At 60.5% G+C, this 22,336-nt stretch overlaps 2 protein-coding genes and 1 non-coding gene across 6 annotated transcripts in view; all 3 read right to left on the bottom strand.

Annotated features, from left to right (window-relative positions):
- POLD1 (DNA polymerase delta 1, catalytic subunit) overlaps positions 1–11,236 on the bottom strand; it is a 53,975-nt gene extending 42,739 nt beyond the window's left edge. For both annotated transcript variants that reach the window (XM_065859679.2, XM_071801130.1), the window contains exons 1-7: positions 11,194–11,236; positions 10,164–10,327; positions 9,185–9,292; positions 7,451–7,591; positions 6,693–6,824; positions 5,265–5,433; positions 1,811–2,037 (exon numbers count right to left, since the gene is read on the bottom strand). In XM_065859679.2, coding sequence (XP_065715751.2) covers positions 1,811–2,037; positions 5,265–5,433; positions 6,693–6,824; positions 7,451–7,591; positions 9,185–9,292; positions 10,164–10,326 — 940 coding nt within the window. In that variant the 5' untranslated portion in view covers position 10,327; positions 11,194–11,236. The remainder of the gene's footprint in view (positions 1–1,810; positions 2,038–5,264; positions 5,434–6,692; positions 6,825–7,450; positions 7,592–9,184; positions 9,293–10,163; positions 10,328–11,193) is intronic.
- Positions 11,237–12,058: 822 nt separating this feature from the next.
- RPS9 (ribosomal protein S9) lies at positions 12,059–20,801 on the bottom strand. Of its 3 annotated transcripts, XM_071801156.1 has the most exons (7): positions 20,777–20,801; positions 19,914–20,015; positions 18,735–18,763; positions 17,953–18,046; positions 16,746–16,932; positions 13,515–13,731; positions 12,059–12,100 (listed from the first exon to the last, which is right to left on the bottom strand). In XM_071801156.1, the coding sequence occupies exons 2-6, from the start codon at positions 20,008–20,010 to the stop codon at positions 13,554–13,556; spliced, it is 585 nt and encodes a 194-aa protein (XP_071657257.1). In that variant the 5' UTR covers positions 20,011–20,015; positions 20,777–20,801; the 3' UTR covers positions 12,059–12,100; positions 13,515–13,553. The 3 variants fall into 3 exon arrangements, with proteins under 3 accessions (XP_071657257.1, XP_071657256.1, XP_071657255.1); XM_071801155.1 differs by lacking the exon at positions 18,735–18,763 and having other exon boundaries at positions 12,059–12,209; positions 17,953–18,075; XM_071801154.1 differs by lacking the exon at positions 18,735–18,763 and having other exon boundaries at positions 17,953–18,075.
- Positions 12,178–12,270, bottom strand: LOC136114331 (small nucleolar RNA SNORD88). Its single transcript, XR_010653078.1, has one exon. It is a non-coding gene; the product is annotated as a small nucleolar RNA SNORD88 (small nucleolar RNA).
- Positions 20,802–22,336: the final 1,535 nt, after the last annotated feature.

The following is a 22,336-nucleotide window of genomic DNA, read 5'->3' as shown; positions in this document are numbered from 1 at the left end:
AATAACCCCCTATAGACACCAATAACCCCCCTGAACCCCAATAACCCCCCATAGACACCAATAACCCCCTATAGACACCAATAACCCCCCTGAACCCCAATAACCCCCCATAGACACCAATAACCCCCCTGAACCCCAATAACCCCCTATAGACACCAATAACCCCCTATAGACACCAATAACCCCCCTGAACCCCAATAACCCCCATAGACACCAATAACCCCCCCGAACCCCAATAACCCCTATAGACACCAATAACCCCCCTGAACCCCAACACCCCCCATAGACACCAATAACCCCCCCGAACCCCAATAACCCCCTATAGACACCAATAACCCCCTATAGACACCAATAACCCCTCTGAACCCCAATAACCCCCTATAGACACCAATAACCCCCCCGAACCCCAATAACCCCCTATAGACACCAATAACCCCCCCGAACCCCAATAACCCCCCATAGACACCAATAACCCCCCTGAACCCCAACACCCCCCATAGACACCAATAACCCCCCCGAACCCCAATAACCCCCTATAGACACCAATAACCCCCCCGAACCCCAATAACCCCTATAGACACCAATAACCCCCCTGAACCCCAACACCCCCCATAGACACCAATAACCCCTCTGAACCCCAATAACCCCCCATAGACACCAATAACCCCCCCGAACCCCAATAACCCCCTATAGACACCAATAACCCCCCTGAACCCCAATAACCCCCCATAGACACCAATAACCCCCCCGAACCCCAATAACCCCCCATAGACACCAATAACCCCCCTGAACCCCAATAACCCCCCATAGACACCAATAACCCCCCTGAACCCCAATAACCCCCTATAGACACCAATAACCCCCCTGAACCCCAATAACCCCCCATAGACGCCAATAACCCCCCTGAACCCCAATAACCCCCTATAGACACCAATAACCCCCCCGAACCCCAATAACCCCCCATAGACACCAATAACCCCCTATAGACACCAATAACCCCCCATAGACGCCAATAACCCCCCTGAACCCCAATAACCCCCTATAGACACCAATAACCCCCCTGAACCCCAATAACCCCCCATAGACACCAATAACCCCCCTGAACCCCAATAACCCCCATAGACACCAATAACCCCCCTGAACCCCAATAACCCCCCATAGACACCAATAACCCCCCCGAACCCCAATAACCCCCCATAGACACCAATAACCCCCCTGAACCCCAATAACCCCCTATAGACACCAATAACCCCCCTGAACCCCAATAACCCCCTATAGACACCAATAACCCCCCTGAACCCCAATAACCCCCACAGACCCCCCTGAACCCCCCAGTGTCACCTCTGGGATCCAATGTCCCCCCATGTCCCCCCGTCCCCCGAATGTCCTCAGTGTCCCCATCTGTCCCCATGTCTGTCCCATGCCCCCAGTCCCACAATGTCCCCATGTCCCCCTGTCCCTTCCCATGTCCCCCTGTCTGTCCCATGTCCCAATGTCCGTCCCAATGTCCCCCTGTCCCCACAGTGTCCTCAGTGTCCCAATGTCCCCATGTCCCCCTGTCTGTCCCATGTCCCCCTGTCCACCCCCATGTCCCCCTGTCTGTCCCATGTCCCCCTGTCCACCCCCATGTCCCCCTGTCTGTCCCATGTCCCCCTGTCCCCCCCTGTCCCCCTGTCTGTCCCATGTCCCCCTGTCCCCCCATGTCCCCCTGTCTGTCCCATGTCCCCCTGTCCCCCCCTGTCCCCCTGTCTGTCCCATGTCCCCCTGTCCCCCCATGTCCCCCATCTGTCTGTGTGTCCGTCCGTCCCACCTTTCCTCCCCGCGCACTCGATGTCGAAGCTGAGCAGGCGCAGGGGGGGGAGCCCCAGCCACGGTCCCTCGGGGGGGTGGGCGCGCAGGTCCCCCCAGGCCACGTCGGCCTCCAACTGGCACAGGGACACGGGGGGGGCGGCCGGGGGGTCCCCCCCGCGCAGGTGGAACCGCCCGCGGGAAACCTCCACCCAGCAGCAGCCGACCAGCCCCGCATCCACCATGAACCTGCACGGACAGACGGACAGACGGACATCATGGGACAGACAGACAGACAGACACACCCGACCAGCCCCGCATCCACCATGAACCTGCATGGACGGACGGACAGACGGACATCATGGGACAGACAGACAGACAGACAGACACACCCGACCAGCCCCGCATCCACCATGAACCTGCACGGACAGACGGACAGACGGACATCATGGGACAGACAGACAGACAGACAGACACACCCGACCAGCCCCGCATCCACCATGAACCTGCACGGACAGACGGACAGACGGACATCATGGGACAGACAGACAGACAGACACACCCGACCAGCCCCGCATCCACCATGAACCTGCATGGACGGACGGACAGACGGACATCATGGGACAGACAGACAGACAGACAGACACACCCGACCAGCCCCGCATCCACCATGAACCTGCACGGACAGACGGACAGACGGACATCATGGGACAGACAGACAGACAGACAGACACACCCGACCAGCCCCGCATCCACCATGAACCTGCATGGACAGACGGACACCATGGGACAGACAGACAGACAGACACACCCGACCAGCCCCGCATCCACCATGAACCTGGACGGACAGACGGACACCATGGGACAGACAGACAGACAGACAGAACCGACCAGCCCCGCAGCCACCATGAACCTGCATGGACGGACAGACGGACACCATGGGACAGACAGACAGACAGACAGACCCGACCAGCCCCGCATCCACCATGAACCTGGACGGACGGACGGACACCATGGGACAGACAGACAGACAGACAGACCCGACCAGCCCCGCATCCACCATGAACCTGGACGGACGGACGGACACCATGGGACAGACAGACAGACAGACACACCCGACCAGCCCCGCATCCACCATGAACCTGGACAGACGGACAGATGGACACCATGGGACAGACAGACAGACAGACAGACACACCCGACCAGCCCCGCATCCACCATGAACCTGCACGGACGGACGGACACCATGGGACAGACAGACAGACAGACAGACACACCCGACCAGCCCCGCATCCACCATGAACCTGCACGGACAGACGGACACCATGGGACAGACAGACAGACAGACAGACACACCCGACCAGCCCCGCATCCACCATGAACCTGCACGGACGGACGGACACCATGGGACAGACAGACAGACAGACAGACACACCCGACCAGCCCCGCATCCACCATGAACCTGCACGGACAGACGGACACCATGGGACAGACAGACAGACAGACAGACACACCCGACCAGCCCCGCATCCACCATGAACCTGCACGGACAGACGGACACCATGGGACAGACAGACAGACAGACAGACACACCCGACCAGCCCCGCATCCACCATGAACCTGCATGGACAGACGGACACCATGGGACAGACAGACAGACAGACAGACACACCCGACCAGCCCCGCATCCACCATGAACCTGGACGGACAGACGGACACCATGGGACAGACAGACAGACAGACACACCCAACCAGCCCCGCATCCACCATGAACCTGGACGGACAGACGGACACCATGGGACAGACAGACAGACAGACAGACACACCCGACCAGCCCCGCATCCACCATGAACCTGCATGGACGGACGGACACCATGGGACAGACAGACAGACAGACACACCCGACCAGCCCCGCATCCACCATGAACCTGCATGGACGGACAGACGGACACCATGGGACAGACAGACGGACACACCCGACCAGCCCCGCATCCACCATGAACCTGGACGGACAGACGGACACCATGGGACAGACAGACAGACAGACACACCCGACCAGCCCCGCATCCACCATGAACCTGCACGGACAGACGGACATCATGGGACAGACAGACAGACAGACAGACACACCCGACCAGCCCCGCATCCACCATGAACCTGGACGGACAGACGGACATCATGGGACAGACAGACAGACAGACACACCCGACCAGCCCCGCATCCACCATGAACCTGCATGGATGGACGGACATCATGGGACAGACAGACAGACAGACAGAACCTCCACCCAGCAGCAGCCGACCAGCCCCGCATCCACCATGAACCTGGACGGACAGATGGACACCATGGGACAGACAGACAGACAGACAGACAGAACCGACCAGCCCCGCGTCCACCATGAACCTGGACAGACGGACGGACACGGCACAGACGTGGGGACACGGGGATGTGGGACAGACATGGGGACAAATACGGGGAATGGGGACAGACATGGGGACATGGGACAGACACGCGGACATGGGCCAGTGGGCCATGGAGGGGACAGGGGGACACGGGGCTGCCCCCCCAGAGCCACACGGACAGTTTGGGGACCCCAGGGGACACGGGGGGTAATTTGGGGTTGATTTTGGGGACACGGGGGTTAATTAATTGGGGTTAATTGGGGTTAATTAATTAGGGGGTCTGACCTGATCTCGAAGTCCACGTTGCTCTCGAAGGGGGGGGCGGGTGCACCCCCAAACCCCCAGGGACAGTTTGGGGACCCCAGGGATCAGTTTGGGGACATGGGGGTTAATTGGGGGGGCACGGGGGTTAATTGGGGTTAATTGGGGGGACACGGGGGTTAATTGGGGTTAATTGGGGGGACAAGGGGGTTAATTGGGGGGACAAGGGGGTTAATTGGGGTTAATTGGGGGGACAAGGGGGTTAATTGGGGTTAACTGGGGGGACAAGGGGGTTAATTGGGGTTAATTGGGGGGACAAGGGGGTTAATTGGGGGAACAACGGGGTTAATTGGGGTTAATTGGGGGGACAAGGGGGTTAATTGGGGGGACAAGGGGGTTAATTGGGGTTAATTGGGGTTAATTGGGGGGACAAGGGGGTTAATTGGGGGGACAAGGGGGTTAATTGGGGTTAATTGGGGGGACAAGGGGGTTAATTGGGGTTAATTGGGGGGACAAGGGGGTTAATTGGGGTTAATTGGGGGGACAAGGGGGTTAATTGGGGTTAATTGGGGGAACAAGGGGGTTAACTGGGGTTAATTGGGGGGACAAAGGGGTTAATTGGGGTTAATTGGGGGAACAAGGCGGTTAATTGGGGTTAATTAATTGGGGGGTCTGACCTGATCTCGAAGTCCACGTTGCTCTCAAAGGGGGGGGCGGGGTGCACCCCCAAACCCCCAGGGACAGTTTGGGGACCCCAGGGATCAGTTTGGGGACAAGGGGGTTAATTGGGGTTAATTAACTGGGGGGTCTGACCTGATCTCGAAGTCCACGTTGCTCTCGAAGGGGGGGGCGGGGTGCACCCCCAGCGCCCCCCAGCGCAGCCCCTGCTCCAAGAGCCGGCGCGCGGGGCCCAGCAGGCGCGGCAGAGCCACGGACACGCGGACAAACGGACAGGGGGACGGGCCCTGGAACCCCAGCATGCCTGGGGACAGCGGGACAGGGGGGTCAGGACAGACGGACACGGGCCCTGGAACCCCAGCATGCCTGGGGACAGCGGGACAGGGGGGTCAGGACAGACGGACACGGCCCCTGGAACCCCAGCATGCCTGGGGACAGCGGGACAGGGGGGTCAGGACAGACGGACACGGCCCCTGGAACCCCAGCATGCCTGGGGACAACGGGACAGGGGGGTCAGGACAGACGGACACAGTCCCTGGAACCCCAGCATGCCTGGGGACAACGGGACAGGGGGGTCAGGACAGACGGACACGGCCCCTGGAACCCCAGCATGCCTGGGGACAGCGGGACAGGGGGGTCAGGACAGACGGACACGGCCCCTGGAACCCCAGCATGCCTGGGGACAGCGGGACAGGGGGGTCAGGACAGACGGACACGGGCCCTGGAACCCCAGCATGCCTGGGGACAGCGGGACAGGGGGGTCAGGACAGACGGACACGGCCCCTGGAACCCCAGCATGCCTGGGGACAGCGGGACAGGGGGGTCAGGACAGACGGACACGGCCCCCTGGAACCCCAGCATGCCTGGGGACAGCGGGACAGGGGGGTCAGGACAGACGGACACGGGGACAAACGGACAGGGGGAGGGACCCTGGAACCCCATATGGGGGGGTTTGGGGTTCAGGGGGGTTTGGGGGTTCAGAGGGGTTATGGGGGGGTTTGGGGGGTTCAGGGGGGGTCAGGGGTCACTCACTCTGTTTCCAGCAGAGCTGCAGCCCCAGCACAGCGGGTTTGGGGTTCAGGGGGGTTTGGGGTTCAGGGGGGTTATGGGGGGGTTTGGGGGTTCAGGAGGGTTATGGGGGGGTTATGGGGAGGGTTTGGGGTTCAGGGGGGTTATGGGGGGGTTTGGGGGTTCAGGGGGGTTATGGGGGGGTTATGGGGAGGGTTTGGGGTTCAGGGGGGTTATGGGGGGGTTTGGGGGTTCAGGAGGGTTATAGGGGGGTTATGGGGAGGGTTTGGGGTTCAGGGGGGTTATGGGGGGGTTTGGGGGTTCAGGGGGGTTATGGGGGGGTTATGGGGAGGGTTTGGGGTTCAGGGGGGTTATGGGGGGGTTTGGGGGTTCAGGAGGGTTATAGGGGGGTTATGGGGAGGGTTTGGGGTTCAGGGGGGTTATGGGGGGGTTTGGGGGTTCAGGGGGGTTATGGGGGGGTTATGGGGAGGGTTTGGGGTTCAGGGGGGTTCAGGGGGGGTTTGGGGGTCTCAGGGGGGGTCAGGGGTCACTCACTCTGTTTCCAGCAGAGCTCCAGCCCCAGCACGGCGGATTTGGGGGCGCCCCCCGGGTCCCCCCCGCGCAGGTCGCGCTGCAGCCCCTGTTCCAGCTCCCGCTGCAGCGGCGCCAGGTGCTGCGCCTCCAAACCTGGGGGGCAACGGGGGGGTCAGCGGGGCGGGGGGGGCACGGGCTGGGTCCCCTGAGCTCCTCCCCCCCCACCCGGAAAATTTGGGGGGGGTCAGGAAATGGGGGGACACAAGGAAAGGGGGTGCGGGTGAGTCCAGGTCCTGCCCTGGGGGCAATGGAGGGGTCAGCGGGGGGGGTTAGGGGGGCACCAAAGGGGGTTTTGGGGGGGGTCAGGGGGGTTTTGGGGGGGGTCAGGGGGATATTGGGGTCCCCAGGGGGGTTTTGGGGTCCCCGGGGGGGGCTGTTATTCATTGGGGGGGCCCACAATGTAGAAATAGGAGCAGGAAGTGGTTGGGGTTCAGGGGGCAGTTTGGGGGTTCATGGGGGGTTTTGGGGTTCAGGGGGGGTTTTGGGGACCCCAGGGGGGTTTTGGGGTCCCCAGGGGGGGTTTTGGGGTCCCCGGGGGGGGTTGTCACTCATTGGGGGGGGCCCACAATGTAGAAATAGGAGTAGAAAGTGGTTGGGGTTCAGGGGGCAGTTTGGGGGTTCAGGGGGGATATTGGGGTTCAGGGGGGGTTCTGGGGTTCAGGGGGGGTCGGGGGGGGTCAGGGGGGTTTTGGGGTCCCCCTGGGGGGGCCGTCACTCACCGGGGGGGCCCAGCACGTAGAAGTAGGGGCAGAAGCCGTGCACGTGCAGGCAGACGCTGTTTCCCGCCCCCGTCACCCCAAAAAGGCGCAGGATGGGGGAGGGGCCCGGGGGGGCCCCCGGAATCCCGGGGGGGGCTGTACCTGGGGGGGGGAGGGGCAGGGTCACCCCCAGGTAGGGGGAGATGGGGGTGACCCCCCCATCCCCCCAATGTGGGGGTTTATGTGGGTGGGGGGTCCCAAGGGTGGGGGTTTCAGGGGGTCCCTGGGTGCTTGTGGGGGGGGGACCTGGGGTGAGTCCCATGATTTGGGGTCCCATGGGTGGGGGGGAGGTCTCATGATTAGGGGGTACCCATGGGTGAGGGTCCTGGGGGGTCCCATGGTTTGGGGTCCTATGGGGGTTCCCATGGGTGGGGGTCCAGGGGTTCCCATGGGTGGGGGGGTCCCATGGATGGGAGTCCCATGACTGGGGGGGTCCTATGGGTGGGGGGATCCTGGGGGGTTCCCAAGGGGTCCCATGGGTGGGGGTCTCAGGGGGTTCCCATGGGGGGGTTCCCATGGGTGAGGGTCTGGGGGGGTCCCATGGTTTGGGGTCCTATGGGCGTTCCCATGGGTGGGGGTCCCAGGGGTTCCCATGGGTGGGGGGGTCCCATGGATGGGAGTCCCATGACTGGGGGGGTCCTATGGGTGGGGGGGTCCTGGGGGGTTCCCAAGGGGTCCCATGGGTGGGGGTCTCAGGGGGTTCCCATGGGGGGGTTCCCATGGGTGAGGGTCTGGGGGGGTCCCATGGTTTGGGGTCCTATGGGGGTTCCCATGGGTGGGGGTCCCATAGGTGAGAGGAGTCCCATAGGTGGGGGTCCCATGATTGGGGGGATCCTAGGGGGGATTTCCCATGGGTGGGGGGGGTCCCATGGATGGGAGGGTCCTAGGGGGGATTCCCACGGGTGGGAGTTCCCATGGGTGGGGGTCTCAGGGGGGGTCCCATGGGTGGGGATCCCATGATTGGGGGGATCCTAGGGGGGATTCCCATGGGTGGGGGTTCCCATAGGTGGGGGTCTCAGGGGGTTTCTAGGGGGGTTCCCATGGGTGGGGAGGGGTCTCATAGGGTCCCAGGAGTGGGGGGGCTCTATGGCGATTCCCATGGGTGGGGGTCTCAGGGGGGGTCCCGGGGGTCATCCCATGGGTGGGGGGGTCCCGTGGGAGGTGTCCCATGGGTGGGGGCTCCAAGGGGGGGTCCCATGGGTGGGGGGTCCATACTGGTGTAACGATCCATGTGGAGCTGCAGGAAGCTCAGGGGGTTTGGGGGGCTCTAGGGGGGGTTCCCATGGGTGGGGGGGTCCCGGGGGGGTCCCATGGGTGGGGGTCTCATGAGGGGGTCCCGGGGGGGTCCCATGGGTGGGGGTCTCATGTGGGGGTCCCGGGGGGGTTCCCATGGGTGGGGGTCTCATGAGGGGGTCCCGGGGGGGTTCCCATGGGTGGGGGTCTCATGAGGGGGTCCCGGGGGGGTCCCATGGGTGGGGGTCTCATGAGGGGGTCCCGGGGGGGTCCCATGGGTGGGGGTCTCATGAGGGGGTCTCTGGGGGGGTCCCATGGGTGGGGGTCTCATGAGGGGCTCCTGGGGGGGTCCCATGGGTGGGGGTCTCATGGGGGGGTCCCGGGGGGGTCCCATGGGTGGGGGTCTCATGAGGGGGTCCCGGGGGGGGGTCCCATGGGTGGGGGGGTCCCGGGGGTCCGTACCGGTGTAATGATCCACGTCGAGCTGCAGGAACGTCAGGGGGTCCGGGGGCTGCGGGGGGAGGGGCGGGCGGAGCCACTTGGGGTTCACGGGACCCACAAACTGACCGGCTGGGGGAGACCCAGAGAGACCCATAAACGCCCCATAGAGACCCATAGAGACCCATCAACACCCCATAGAGACCCATAGATACACATACAGACCCAGAGAGACCCATAGATACACATACAGACCCACAGAGACTCATAAACGCCCCATAGAGACCCATAGATACACATACAGACCCATAGAGACCCATAAACGACCCATAGAGACCCATAGATACACATACAGACCCACAGAGACCCATAGATACACATACAGACCCATAGACACCCCATAGACACCCATAGATACACATACAGACCTATAGAGACCCATCAACACCCCATAGAGACCCACAGATACACATACAGACCCATAGAGACCCACAGATACACGTACAGACCCACAGAGACCCACAGAGACACGTACAGACCCACAGAGACCCATAAACACCCCGTATAGACCCATAGATACACATACAGACCCATAGAGACCCCTGACCCACAAGCTGACTGGCTGGGGAGAGACCCATAGATACCTCATAGCCCCCCACAACCCCCATAGTGCCCCCCAACTCCCTATTGTGCCCCCCAAGCCCCCATAACCCCCCCAGCCCTCCCCAAGCCCCCATAACGCCCCCCAGTGCCCCCCAAGCCCCCACAACCCCCTCAAACCCCCATAGTCCCCCCAAACCCCCTATTGTGCCCCCCAAGCCCCCATAGTCCCCCCATAGTCCCATAGCCACCCATCCTGCCCCATAGCCCCCCAGACACCCATAACCCCCCAAACTCCCTATTGTGCCCCCCAAACCCCCATAACCTCCCCAGCCCCCCCTGCCCCATAGCTCCCCACAGCCCCCCCCTGCCCCATAGCCCCCACAGCCCCTGCCCCACTGACTGGGCCCCAGGGGGGGCTCTTCCTCCAGCTCCTCCTCCTCCTCCAGCTCCTCCAGCTGCGCCAGCTCCTCCTCGAACTGGGAGGGGGTGTGGGACCCCCCCGGCCCCCCCCGCCAGCGCTTGGCCTGGGGGGGCCCCCCAAGCGACCCCAACGGCAGCTCCATCCTGGGGGGGTCACAACATGGCATGGGGACCCCAAACATGGGGACACCACCCCCAAACCACAGGGACCCCCCCCCATGTCCCAGGGACTTCCCCTGGTTCCCCCCTGGCAGCGCTTGGCCTGGGGGGGCCCCCCAAGTGACCCCAACGGTGGCTCCATCCTGGGGGAGTCACAACATGGCATGGGGACCCCAAATATGGGGACCCCCCCTGCCAGCGCTTGGCCTGGGGGGGCCCCCCGGGCAGCCCCAAATGTGGTGGCTCCATCCTGGGGGGGCAGGGGGGTCACAACATGGCATGGGGACCCCAAACATGGGGACACCACCCCCAAACCCCCCCATGTCCCAGGGACCCCCTCTGACCCCCCCACAACACAGGGACCCCCCAAACTCCCCCAGGTCCCAGGGACCCCCCCACAACACAGGGACCCCCCCGAGACCCCCCCCACATCCCAGTGACCCCAAAACCACAGGGACCCCCCAAACTCCCCCAGGTCCCAGGGACCCCCCCCGTATCACAGGGACCCCCAAAAACACAGGGACCCCCCCCAGGAACAACCTCTGGTCATAGGGACCCCCCTGACCCCCCCCCCCCACCTCCCAGTGACCCCAAAACCACAAGGACCCCCCCCACATCCGGGACCCCAAACCACAGGGACCCCCCGGAACAACCTCCGGCCCTGAGGACCCCTCAGCGCTCCCCCCTCCCAAATTGCGAGGCCCCTCCAGATCCTGGGACCCCCCCAGCCCCTCCGAAACCCCCTCAGAACCCTCCAGGATCCTAAAAGCCCCCCCGGGACCCCCAAAATCCCCTCAGGACCCCCCAAAATCGCCTCAGGATCGGACCCCCCTCCCCGGACCCGCGCTCACCCGCGTTCTCCCGCCAACAGCCCGGGTGGGCGGGGCCAGCGCCGCGCTTCCGGCGCGAAGCTGCGCGGCTATTGGTAGGTGCCGAGGCACGTGACGCAAAGCTTCCGGCGCGGGAAGCGCCATGTTGAGTGTGGCGGAAGTTGCCCTTCCATGTTGGGGGGGGAAGGACCCAAAACACCCAAAATTCGACTTTAAATGGCCCAAAATGCCCTAAAACTGACCCAGAGTGCCCCACATGGCACAAACCGGCACAAAAATTGGATGAAACGCCCCAAAACTGACACAAAATGGCCCAAAAATGAGCCAAAAATGGCCTCAAACTGCCCTTAAATGAACCCAAAATGGCCACAAAATGGCCCAAAGTGCCCTTAAATCAACCCAAAACGGCCCAACCACAAAAATCAGAAGAAACGCCCCCAAATTAACCCAAAATGGCCCCGAATTGAGCCAAAATGGCCCCCGAACAAGCCTAAAATGGCCCCAAACCAACCTAAAAATGGCCCCAAATCAACCCAAAATGCCCCAAACTGCCCTTAAATCAACCCAAAATGGCCCAAGCACAAAAATCACAAGAAACACCCCCAAAGTGACACAAAATGACCCAAAATCGGGCCCAAAATTGAGCCAAAATGGCCCCAAAATGACCCCGAAATGGAGTCAAAATGACCCCAAAATCACCCCAAAATATCCCAAATCTGACCCCCTCCACCCCCCAAAAATAGGGGTCTGGACCCCCCTCTTTCCCAGTTGGGACCCCCTCAAAAAACCCTCCCCAAACCCCCCCAAAATTGTGCCCCCCCCCCAATTGTGATCCCCAATATTGTGCCCCCCCCCCCCCCCCCCAAAATAAAGCTCAGAGCCCCCATTGGTTCAACTCCTTTTATTGTCCCCCCCCCGGCATCGGGACCTGCGGAGAGAAATGGGGGTCAATGGGGCCCCCCCAAGCCGACGTCCGTGGGTCCGGTGTCCGTGTGTCCCCCCCGGGGCCCCCTCAGCCCCCCCGGGTGTCAAAGGCCCTGGGGGGGGCACAGGTGTCATCACGGGGGTCGGCGCCCAGTGCTTCCATCATGGGGGGCCCCAAAATCAGTGACCCCCCCAAATAGACCAGGAACCCCCCCAATAGACCATGAACCCCTCCAAAGATCAATGATCCCCCCCAAATAAACCATGAGCCCCCCCCAACAGACCATGAACCCCCCCAAAGATCAATGACCCCCCAAATAGACCAGGAACCCCCCCAATAGACCATGAACCCGCCCCAAAGATCAATGATCCCCCCCAAATAAACCATGAACCCCCCCAAAGATCAATGAGCCCCCCCCAAATAGACCATGAACCCCAATAGACCATGAACCCCCCCCAAAGACCAATGACCCCCCCAATAGACCATGAACCCCCCCAAAGATCAATGTCCCCCCCAACAGACCATGAACCCCCCCAATAAACCATGAACGCCCCCCAATAAACCATGACCCCCCCAAACAGACCATGAACCCCCCCAAATAGACCCTGAAACCCCCCCAAATCAATGAATCCCCCAAACAGACCCTGAACCCCCCAAAGATCAATGACCCCCCCCAAAACTAAATAACGCCCCCCCAAAGAGACCCTGAACCCTCCCAAATAGACCATGAAACCCCCCCAAAGATCAATGAACCCCCCCAAATAGACCCTGAAACCCCCCAAAGATCAATGACCCCGCCAAAGGGACCCTGAAACCCCCCCCAATGATCAATGAACCCCCCCAATAAACCATGAATGCCCCCCAATAGACCATGACCCCCCCAAAATAGACCCTGAACCCCCCCAAAATTAAATAACCCCCTCAAAATAGACCCTGAGACTCCCCCAAAATCCCCCCAAACTCACTGTAAATTTGGGGGGGCTCCCCATTATTTTGGGGGGGGGCTCAACCCTCCTCATCCTCTGCCCCCCCCAGCCCTGACAAACACCCCCAAAACCACCCCAAAATGACCCAAACTCACCGTAATTTGGGGAGGGCTCCCCATTTTTTTGGGGTGGGGGCTCTCCATATTTTGGGGGGGGCTCAACCCTCCTCATCCTCACCCCCCCACACCCCTTTTCTTACCCCCCCAGCCCTGAAAAACATCCCCAAAATCCCATTAAAACCATCCCCAAATCCCCCTCAAACCCACCATTAATTTGGGGGGGCTCCCCATATTTGGGGGGGGTCCCCATATTTTGGGGGGGGGTCTACCCTCCTTGTCTCCTGCCCCCCCCACCCCTTTTCCTACCCCCCCAGCCATAAAAAAACACCCCCAAAAAGCCCCTGAACCATCCCCAAAATGCCCCAAACTCACCGTAATCTGGGGGGGAACTCCCCATTTTTTGGGGGGGGCTCAATCCTCCTCCTCATCCTCGCCCCCCCCGGCCCCCCCTTGGCCCTTCTTGGCGTTTTTCCTCTTGACGCGGCCGGGCCGCCCCCCCCCGTACGGGGAGCGCAGGGAGAAGTCGATGTGCTTCTGCGAGTCCAGGCGCACGATGAACGACGGGATGTTCACCACCTGCTTCCGCACCCTAAAACCGGGAAAACGGGGGGTCAGGGACAAGGAAATGGGGGGGGACACCCCCAAAATGGGGGGGATGGTGAAAAAATGGAGAAAAATGGTGAAAAAACGGGGAAAAACGGCCCAAAAATGGGGAAAAACGGTCCAAAAATAGGGGGAATCAACCCAGAAACTCAATGGTGCGCAATGGTCGAGGTGATGTTCACCACCTGCTTCCGCACCCTAAAACCGGGAAAACAGGGGGTCAGGGACAAGGAAATGGGGGGGGACACCCCCAAAATGGGGGGGATGGTGAAAAAATGGGGAAAAATGGTGAAAAAATGGGGAAAAACGGCCCAAAAATGGGGGGAATCAACCCAGAAACTCAATGGTGCGCAATGGTCGAGGTGATGTTCACCACCTGCTTCCGCACCCTAAAACCGGGAAAACGGGGGGTCAGGGACAAGGAAATGGGGGGGGACACCCCCAAAATGGGGGGGATGGTGAAAAAATGGGGAAAAACAGTGAAAAAATGGGGAAAAACGGCCCAAAAATGGGGGGAATCAACCCAGAAACTCAATGGCGCACGATGGACGAGGTGGTGTTCACCACCTGCTTCCACAGCTTAAAATACAGGAAAATGACCCAAAAGGGGGGGACAGAGACCAGAAAATGGGGAAAAACGGCCCAAAATGGGGGCAACAGGAAAAAAATGGGGAAAAATGGGGAAAAAATGGGGAAAAACGGTGAAAAAATGGGGAAAAACGGCCCAAAAATGGGGGGAATCAACCCAGAAACTCAATGGCGCACGATGGACGAGGTGATGTTCACCACCTGCTTCCATAGCTTAAAATACAGGAAAATGACCCAAAAGGGGGGGACAGAGACCAGAAAATGGGGGGACACCCCCAAAATGGGGGCAACAGGAAAAAAATAGGGAAAAATGGGGAAAAAATGGGGAAAAACGGTGAAAAAATGGGGAAAAAGGGCCCAAAAATGGGGGGAATCAACCCAGAAACTCAATGGCGCACGATGGACGAGGTGATGTTCACCACCTGCTTCCACAGCTTAAAATACAGGAAAATGACCCAAAAGGGGGGGACAGAGACCAGAAAATGGGGAAAAACGGCCCAAAATGGGGGCAACAGGAAAAAAAAGGGGAAAAATGGGGAAAAAATGGGGAAAAAAGGTGAAAAAATGGGGAAAAACGGCCCAAAAATGGGGGGAATCAACCCAGAAACTCAATGGCGCACGATGGACGAGGTGATGTTCACCACCTGCTTCCACAGCTTAAAATACAGGAATAGGACCCAAAAGGGGGGGACAGAGACCAGAAAATGGGGAAAAACGGCCCAAAATGGGGGCAACGGGGAAAAAATGGGGAAAAAATGGGGAAAAAATGGGGAAAAAATGGGGAAAAAATGGGGAAAAAATGGGGAAAAAATGGGGAAAAAATGGGGAAAAAATGGGGAAAAAATGGGGAAAAAATGGGGAAAAACGGCCCAAAAATGGGGGGAATCAACCCAGAAACTCAATGGCGCACGATGGACGAGGTGATGTTCACCACCTGCTTCCGCACCCTAAAACCGGGAAAACAGGGGCCAGGGACAAGGAAATGGGGTGGGACACCCCCAAAATGGGGGGGATGGTGAAAAAATGGGGAAAAACGGTGAAAAAATGGGGAAAAAACGGTGAAAAAATGGGGAAAAACGGCCCAAAAATGGGGGGAATCAACCCAGAAACTCAATGGCGCACGATGGACGAGGTGATGTTCACCACCTGCTTCCATAGCTTAAAATACAGGAAAAGGACCCAAAATGGGGGAGGCAGAGACCAGGAAATGGGGGGAGACACCCCCAAAATGGGGGGGATGGCAAAAAAATGGGGGAAAACGGTGAAAAAATGGGGAAAAACGGCCCAAAAATGGGGGGAATCAACCCAGAAACTCAATGGCGCACGATGGACGAGGTGATGTTCACCACCTGCTTCCGCACCCTAAAAGAGAGGAAAATGACCCAAAATGGAGGGGGCAGAGACCTGGAAATAGAGCGGGACACCCCCAAAATGGGGGGGCACCCCAAAACCGGGGAAAAACAGTCGAAAAATGGGGAAAAACAGCCCCCAAAAATGGGGGAAAACGGGCAAAAAACTCAATGGGGAATGTAGGCCCATGATGTTCACCACCTGGTTCCACACCCTAAAACGGGGAAAATGACCCAAAACGGGGGGTCAAGGACATAGAAATGGGGGGGAACACCCCCAAAATGGGGGAGACGCCTAAAAAATGTGGAAAAATGGCCAAAAATGAGGAAAATACCCCAAAAATCAACACCCCCCAGGACCATCCAGGAGCATCAAAGTCAATGGGGAATGGGTCCTAAATGGGATGGGGGACCCCAAAAAATGGGGGTAGCAGCACAATTTGGGGGTGCAGATCAAAATGAGCCCTCCCCAAATTTAAGGGGGGGTCTTGGAGAGCATGTGTCCCCCCCCCCAGGTTTTAATTTGGGGGGGTTATGTGGGTGCAGTTCCCCCATTTTTGGGGTATCCAGAATGAGACTGGGAAGGTGCAATTTGGGTGGGAAATGGGGGAGTAGGAGCAAAATTTGGGGGTGCAGATCAAACTGAGCCCCCCAAAGTTTAAGGGAGGGTCTTGGGGAGCGTGTGGCCCCCCCCCGGTTTTAATTTGGGGGGGTTACCTGGGTACAGACCCCCAATTTTTGGGGTGTCCATACTGAAAATGGAAGAGCGTAAATGGGGGGATGGTTGAAAATGGAGGGTAGGAGCACAATTTTGGGGTGCAGATCAAAATGAGCCCCCCAAAATTTAAGGGAGGGGTCTTGGGGAGCATGTGGCTCCCCCAGGTTTTAATTTGGGGGGGGTTACCTGTGCTGGGCCCCCGTCCCCTTCGCAAGGTGTACGGCGCTTGCCGCAGTGACCCTTGCCGAACGTTTTGGGGCGAAACCATCGGATTTGGGGGGTTCTGGTGGATTTTGGGGGGTCCCTCACGTCGCGGGGGGGTCCCCGGTGGGGCGGGGAACCCACCGGATGTGGCGCTGGCGGATGAGGACGCGGGCGTGATGGATGGACTTGGCCAGCCCCAGCTTGAACACTTGGGTCTGCAGGCGCCGCTCCAGGAAATCCTCCACTTTGAGCCCCAAAATGTAATCCAGCTTCATCTTCCCCTCGTCCAGCACCCCCACGCGGACCAGGCGGCGCAGGAGGGCGTTTCCTGGGGGGGGGGAGAGGAAAAATGGGGGGAAATGGTGAAAAAACGGGGAGAAACGGTGAAAAAATGGGGAGAAATGGTGAAAAAATGGGGAGAAACGGTGAAAAAATGGGGAGAAACGGTGAAAAAATGGGGGAAATGGGGAGGAAATGGGGAGACTGGGGGACAATTGAGCTTCATCTTCCCCTCGTCCAGGACCCCCCGCGGACCAGGGGGTGCAGGAGGGCGTTTCCTGGGTGGGGGAGAGGAAAAATGGGGGGAAATGGTGAAAAAACGGGGAAAAACGGTGAAAGAACGGGGGAAATAGATGAAAAAATAGGGGTGATGTGGAGGAAGTGGGGGGACAATTGAGCTTCATCTTCCCCTCGTCGAGGACCCCCCCGCGGACCAGGGGATGGAGGAGGGCGTTTCCTGGCGGGGGGGAGGGGAAAAAAGGGGGAAAATGGTGAAAAAATGGGGAAAAAGGGTGAAAAAATGGGGGAAAAGGGTGAAAAAATGGGGGAAAAGGGTGAAAAAATGGGGGAAAAGGGTGAAAAAATGGGGGAAAAGGGTGAAAAAATGGGGAGAAACGGTGAAAAAATGGGGAGAAACGGTGAAAAAATGGGGGAGATGGGGAGGAAATGGGGAGGAAATGGGGGGACTGGGGGACAATTGAGCTTCATCTTCCCCTCGTCCAGCACCTGGGGGGGGGGAAGGGGGGGGGAAGGGGGGGGGAAGTGAGCTTCATCTTCCCCTTGTTCAGCATCACAATATGAAACAGCACGTTCCCTGGGGGGGGGAAGTGGAAATGGCGGGGGAAGTGGCGGAGGAAGTGGGGGACAATTGAACTTCATCTGCCCCTTGTCCACCACCACAATATGAAACAACACGTTCCATGGGGAAAGATGGGGGGAAAATCGGGGGGAAAAGAGGGGGAAACAGGGGGGAAACGAGGGGGAAATGAGGGGGAAATGGGGGGAAATGGGGGGGAAATGGGGGGGAAATGGGGGGGAAATGGGGGGGAAATGGGGGGGAAACGCCCACCCTCAAAGAGCCTGCGCGGGTCCTTCTCGTCCAGCGTCAGCAGCTCCCGCGCAGCCTTGCGGATCTTGGCCAGCGTGAACTTGACCCTCCAGACCTCGCGCTTGTTGCGCAGCCCGTACTCCCCTGGGGGGAAACACCCACATTTTGGGTCAGTTTGGGGACAACAGGGGGGATTGGGGGTGCTGGGGACACTGGGAGCAACTGGGAGACACTGAGAGCAACTGGGAGCCAACTGGAATTGACCTTGACCCTCCAGACCTCGCGCTTGTTGCGCAGCCCGTACTCCCCTGGGGGAAAACACCCACATTTTGGGTCAGTTTGGGGACAACAGGGGAAGATTGGGGGTGCTGGGGACACTGGGAGCAATTGGGAGACACTGGGAGCAATTGGGAGACACTGGGAGCAACTGGGAGCCAACTGGAATTGACCTTGACCCTCCAGACCTCGCGCTTGTTGCGCAGCCCGTACTCCCCTGGGGGGAAACACCCACATTTTGGGTCAGTTTGGGGACAACGGGGGATATTGGGGGTGCTGGGGATACTGGGAGATACTGGGAGCAAACTGGAATTGACCTTGACCCTCCAGACCTCGCGCTTGTTGCGCAGCCCGTACTCCCCTGGGGGGAAATACCCACATTTTGGGTCAGTTTGAGGACAATGGGGGGGGATTGGGGGTGCTGGGGACACTGGGAGATACTTGGAGCAACTGGGAGACACTGGGAGCAATTGGGAGACACTGGGAGCAACTGGGAGCCAACTGGAATTGACCTTGACCCTCCAGACCTCGCGCTTGTTGCGCAGCCCATACCCCCCTGGGGGGAAACACCCACATTTTGGGTCAGTTTGGGGACAACGGGGGGGGATTGGGGGTGCTGGGGACACTGGGAGACACTGGGAGCAACTGGGAGACACTGAGAGCCAACTGGAATTGACCTTGACCCTCCAGACCTCGCGCTTGTTGCGCAGCCCGTACTCCCCTGGGGGGAAACACCCACATTTTGGGTCCATTTGGGGACAAGGTGGGGGGACTGGGGACACCAGGGGCAACTGGGAGACACTGGGAGGCAACTGGGAGACACTTGGGACCCCCCAGGAACAATTAGGGGACACTGGGGGGCAATTGGGGAACCCCCAAAGGCAACTGGGAGACACTGGGGGGGACACGATGAGCACCCATGGCAACTGGGACACCCCGGGGGCAACTGGGGGACCCCCAGGAGCAATTAGGGGGCACTGGGGGGCAACTGAGGGACCCCAAAGGGCAACTGGGAGACACTGGGGGCAACTGGGGGACAAGGTGGGGAACTCAGGGAGCAATTGGGGGACCCGCAAGGGCAACTGGGAGACACTGGGGGGAGGAATGGGGACACTGGGAGACCCCCAGGAGCAATTAGGGGACACTGGGGGGCAACTGAGGGACCTCAAAGGGTAACTGGGAGACACTGGGGGGAACTGTGGGACAAGGTGGGGACCTCAGGGAGCAATTGGGGGACCCCCAAGGGCAACTGGGAGACACTGGGGGGTAGACGGGGACCCCCAGGGGCAACTGGGGGACAAGGTAGGGACCCCAGAACAACTGAGGACCCCCCAAGGGCAACTGGGAGACACTGGGGGGAGGAATGGGGACACTGGGAGACCCCCTGGAGCAATTAGGGGGCACTGGGGGGCAACTGAGGGACCCCAAAGCGCAACTGGGAGACACTGGGGGGAAGAATGGGGACACTGGGAGACCCCCTGGAGCAATTAGGGGACACTGGGGGGCAACTGAGGGACCCCAAAGGGTAACTGGGAGACACTGGGGGGAACTGGGGGACAAGGTGGGGAACTCAGGGAGCAATTGGGGGACCCGCAAGGGCAACTGGGAGACACTGGGGGGCAAGATGGGGACACTGGGAGACCCCCAGGAGCAATCAGGGGACACTGAGGGGCAATTGGGGGACACTGGGGCCCCCCCAGACTCACCAATGAGCTTGAGCTCCTGGTCCAGCCGGGACTTCTCGAAGGGCCGGCGGGGGGTGACATAAGTTTTGCGGCAAACCCAGCTCCGTGCCACCGGCATCGTGACTGGGGGGGGACACACGAGATATGGGGGGGTCAGAAGATTGGGGGGGGGTCAATCGTGTTTTTGGGGCTCCCCCTTCCCCCAAAATGGGGCTTTTGGAGTGAGGAATAACCACCCCCCCCCCTTCCCGGGAACGATTTGGGGACTCCCCAAAGGGTTAAGAGCTGCCCCATAATTATTGGGGGGGGTCTGCTGAGTCCTTATGGGGGGGTTGGGTTGGTTTTGGGGGGGTTTCTTAGACCTTTATTAAGGGGGGGTGGTTTGGGGGGATCTCTTGGCGCCTAAAGCGGGGCTGGTTGGTTTGGGGGGAGTTTGCTAGACCCCATGGGGACCCAGGACCCCCCCCAAATCACCCCCCCCACCTCCTCAGGGCTCCTGGACCCCTCAAAACAGCCCCCAGCGCCCCCCAGCTTAATGCCGCGGGTCGGGACCCCCCCATAGGGCTCTAGGGGGCCCCCAAATCACCCTCTCGGGTGGTTTAGTGCGCTGGGACCCCCAAAAGGAGCCCACGCTCCCCCCACGTGTCGCCCTCCTCAGCTCCGCGCATGCGCCCACCGCCCCGCCGCCAGGGGGCGCTGCGCCTCCGCACGGTCCGGAGTGTCCCCCCGCGCATGCGCGGAGCGGCCGCAGGCCCCGCGCTAGGCCGCGGTTTCTTCCCCGGGATCCCCCGCCAACCCCCGGGACCCCCCGACCCGCGGTGAAGCGGCCCCAGCATCCCCCGGCCCGGCCCCGGGCCCGGCCCGCGCCGCCCGCCCGGCCTCACCCCGGCTCCACTGCGACCGCGCCGCCGGAAAGGAAGGTGGCCGCCCCCGGTGCCGCTTTATATAGACCGGCGGGACCAGCCCCGCCCCCCGCGCCGGGTCGGCCAATGGGAAGCGAGGCGCCGGCCAATGGGAAGCGGGGCAGAGGGTGGAGGGGTGGGGCCAGGTGTGGGCGGAGCCAGCGCTGGGTGGGGGGTGGCCGCGGGGTTACGGCGGGTCCGGAGGGGTCAGCGGGGACCCCGAGTGTCACCATGTGTCGCCGTATGTCCCCCGAGTGTCACCGTGGGTCCCACGGGATCACCAGGGTCCCTGAGTGTCACCACGTGTCCCCCAAGTGTCACCATGTGTCACCCAAGTGTCACCATGTGTCACCATATGTCCCCCGAATGTCACCCCGTGTCCCCCAAGTGTCACCATGTGTCACCATATGTCCCCTGAATGTCACCCCGTGTCCCCCAAGTGTCACCATGTGTCACCATATGTCCCCTGAATGTCACCCCGTGTCCCCCAAGTGTCACCATGTGTCACCATATGTCCCCCGAATGTCACCCCGTGTCCCCCAAGTGTCACCATGTGTCACCCCATGTCCCCTGAATGTCACCCCATGTCCCCTAAGTGTCACCATGTGTCACCATATGTCCCCCGAATGTCACCCCGTGTCCCCCAAGTGTCACCATGTGTCACCCCATGTCCCCTGAATGTCACCCCATGTCCCCTAAGTGTCACCATGTGTCACCATATGTCCCCCGAATGTCACCCCATGTCCCCCAGGTGTCACCATGTGTCACCATATGTCCCCTGAATGTCACCCCCTGTCCCCCAGGTGTCCCACGGTGGTCTCCGGGGGACCCCGAGTGTCACCCCGTGTCCCCCAAGTGTCACCGTGTGTCACCGTATGTCCCCTGAATGTCACCTTGTGTCTACAGTTGTCACCGCGTGTCACCAGGTTTCACTTGTGTGTCCATGGACATGTGGCACTGGGTGTCCCCTGAGTGTCACCGGGTGTCCCCTGAGTGTCACCGTGTGTCCCCGGGGGTCACCACATGTCTACAGGTGTCACCGCGTGTCACTTGTGTGTCCATGGGTGTCAGCAGGTGTCACCGCGTGTCCATGGACGCGTGTCCCCGTGTGTCCCCTGGCTGTCCCCGTGTGTCCCCTGGGTGTCCCTCGGTGTCACCGTGTGCCCACAGGGATCACCGGGTGTCACTTGTGTGTCCCCAGGTGTCACCATGTGTCCATAGACACGTCCCCATGTGTCACCACATGTCCCCAGGTGTCCCTTGGTGTCCCCATGTGTCCCCCCCCATGGACACACGTCACTCGTGTGTCACCTGCGCGTCCACAGGTGTCACTTTGCCAGGTCACGTGTCACGCGTGTGTTCCCATGTGTCCCCGTGTGTCACGCGTGTGTCCCCCAAGCGTCACCATGTGGTAACCTGGGGACAACCAGCCATGTCCCCCCACTGTCCCCTGTGTCCCCCCCATATCCCCCATGTCCCCAGCTCCCCACATCCCCATCCCCCCATGTCCCTGTCCCCCCTTGTCCCCTGATATCCGCTCAT

This window comes from Patagioenas fasciata, chromosome 35, assembly GCF_037038585.1.
Source record: "Patagioenas fasciata isolate bPatFas1 chromosome 35, bPatFas1.hap1, whole genome shotgun sequence".
Taxonomy (NCBI): Eukaryota; Metazoa; Chordata; class Aves; order Columbiformes; family Columbidae; genus Patagioenas; species Patagioenas fasciata.
This window is presented reverse-complemented; position numbering and strand designations above follow the sequence as displayed.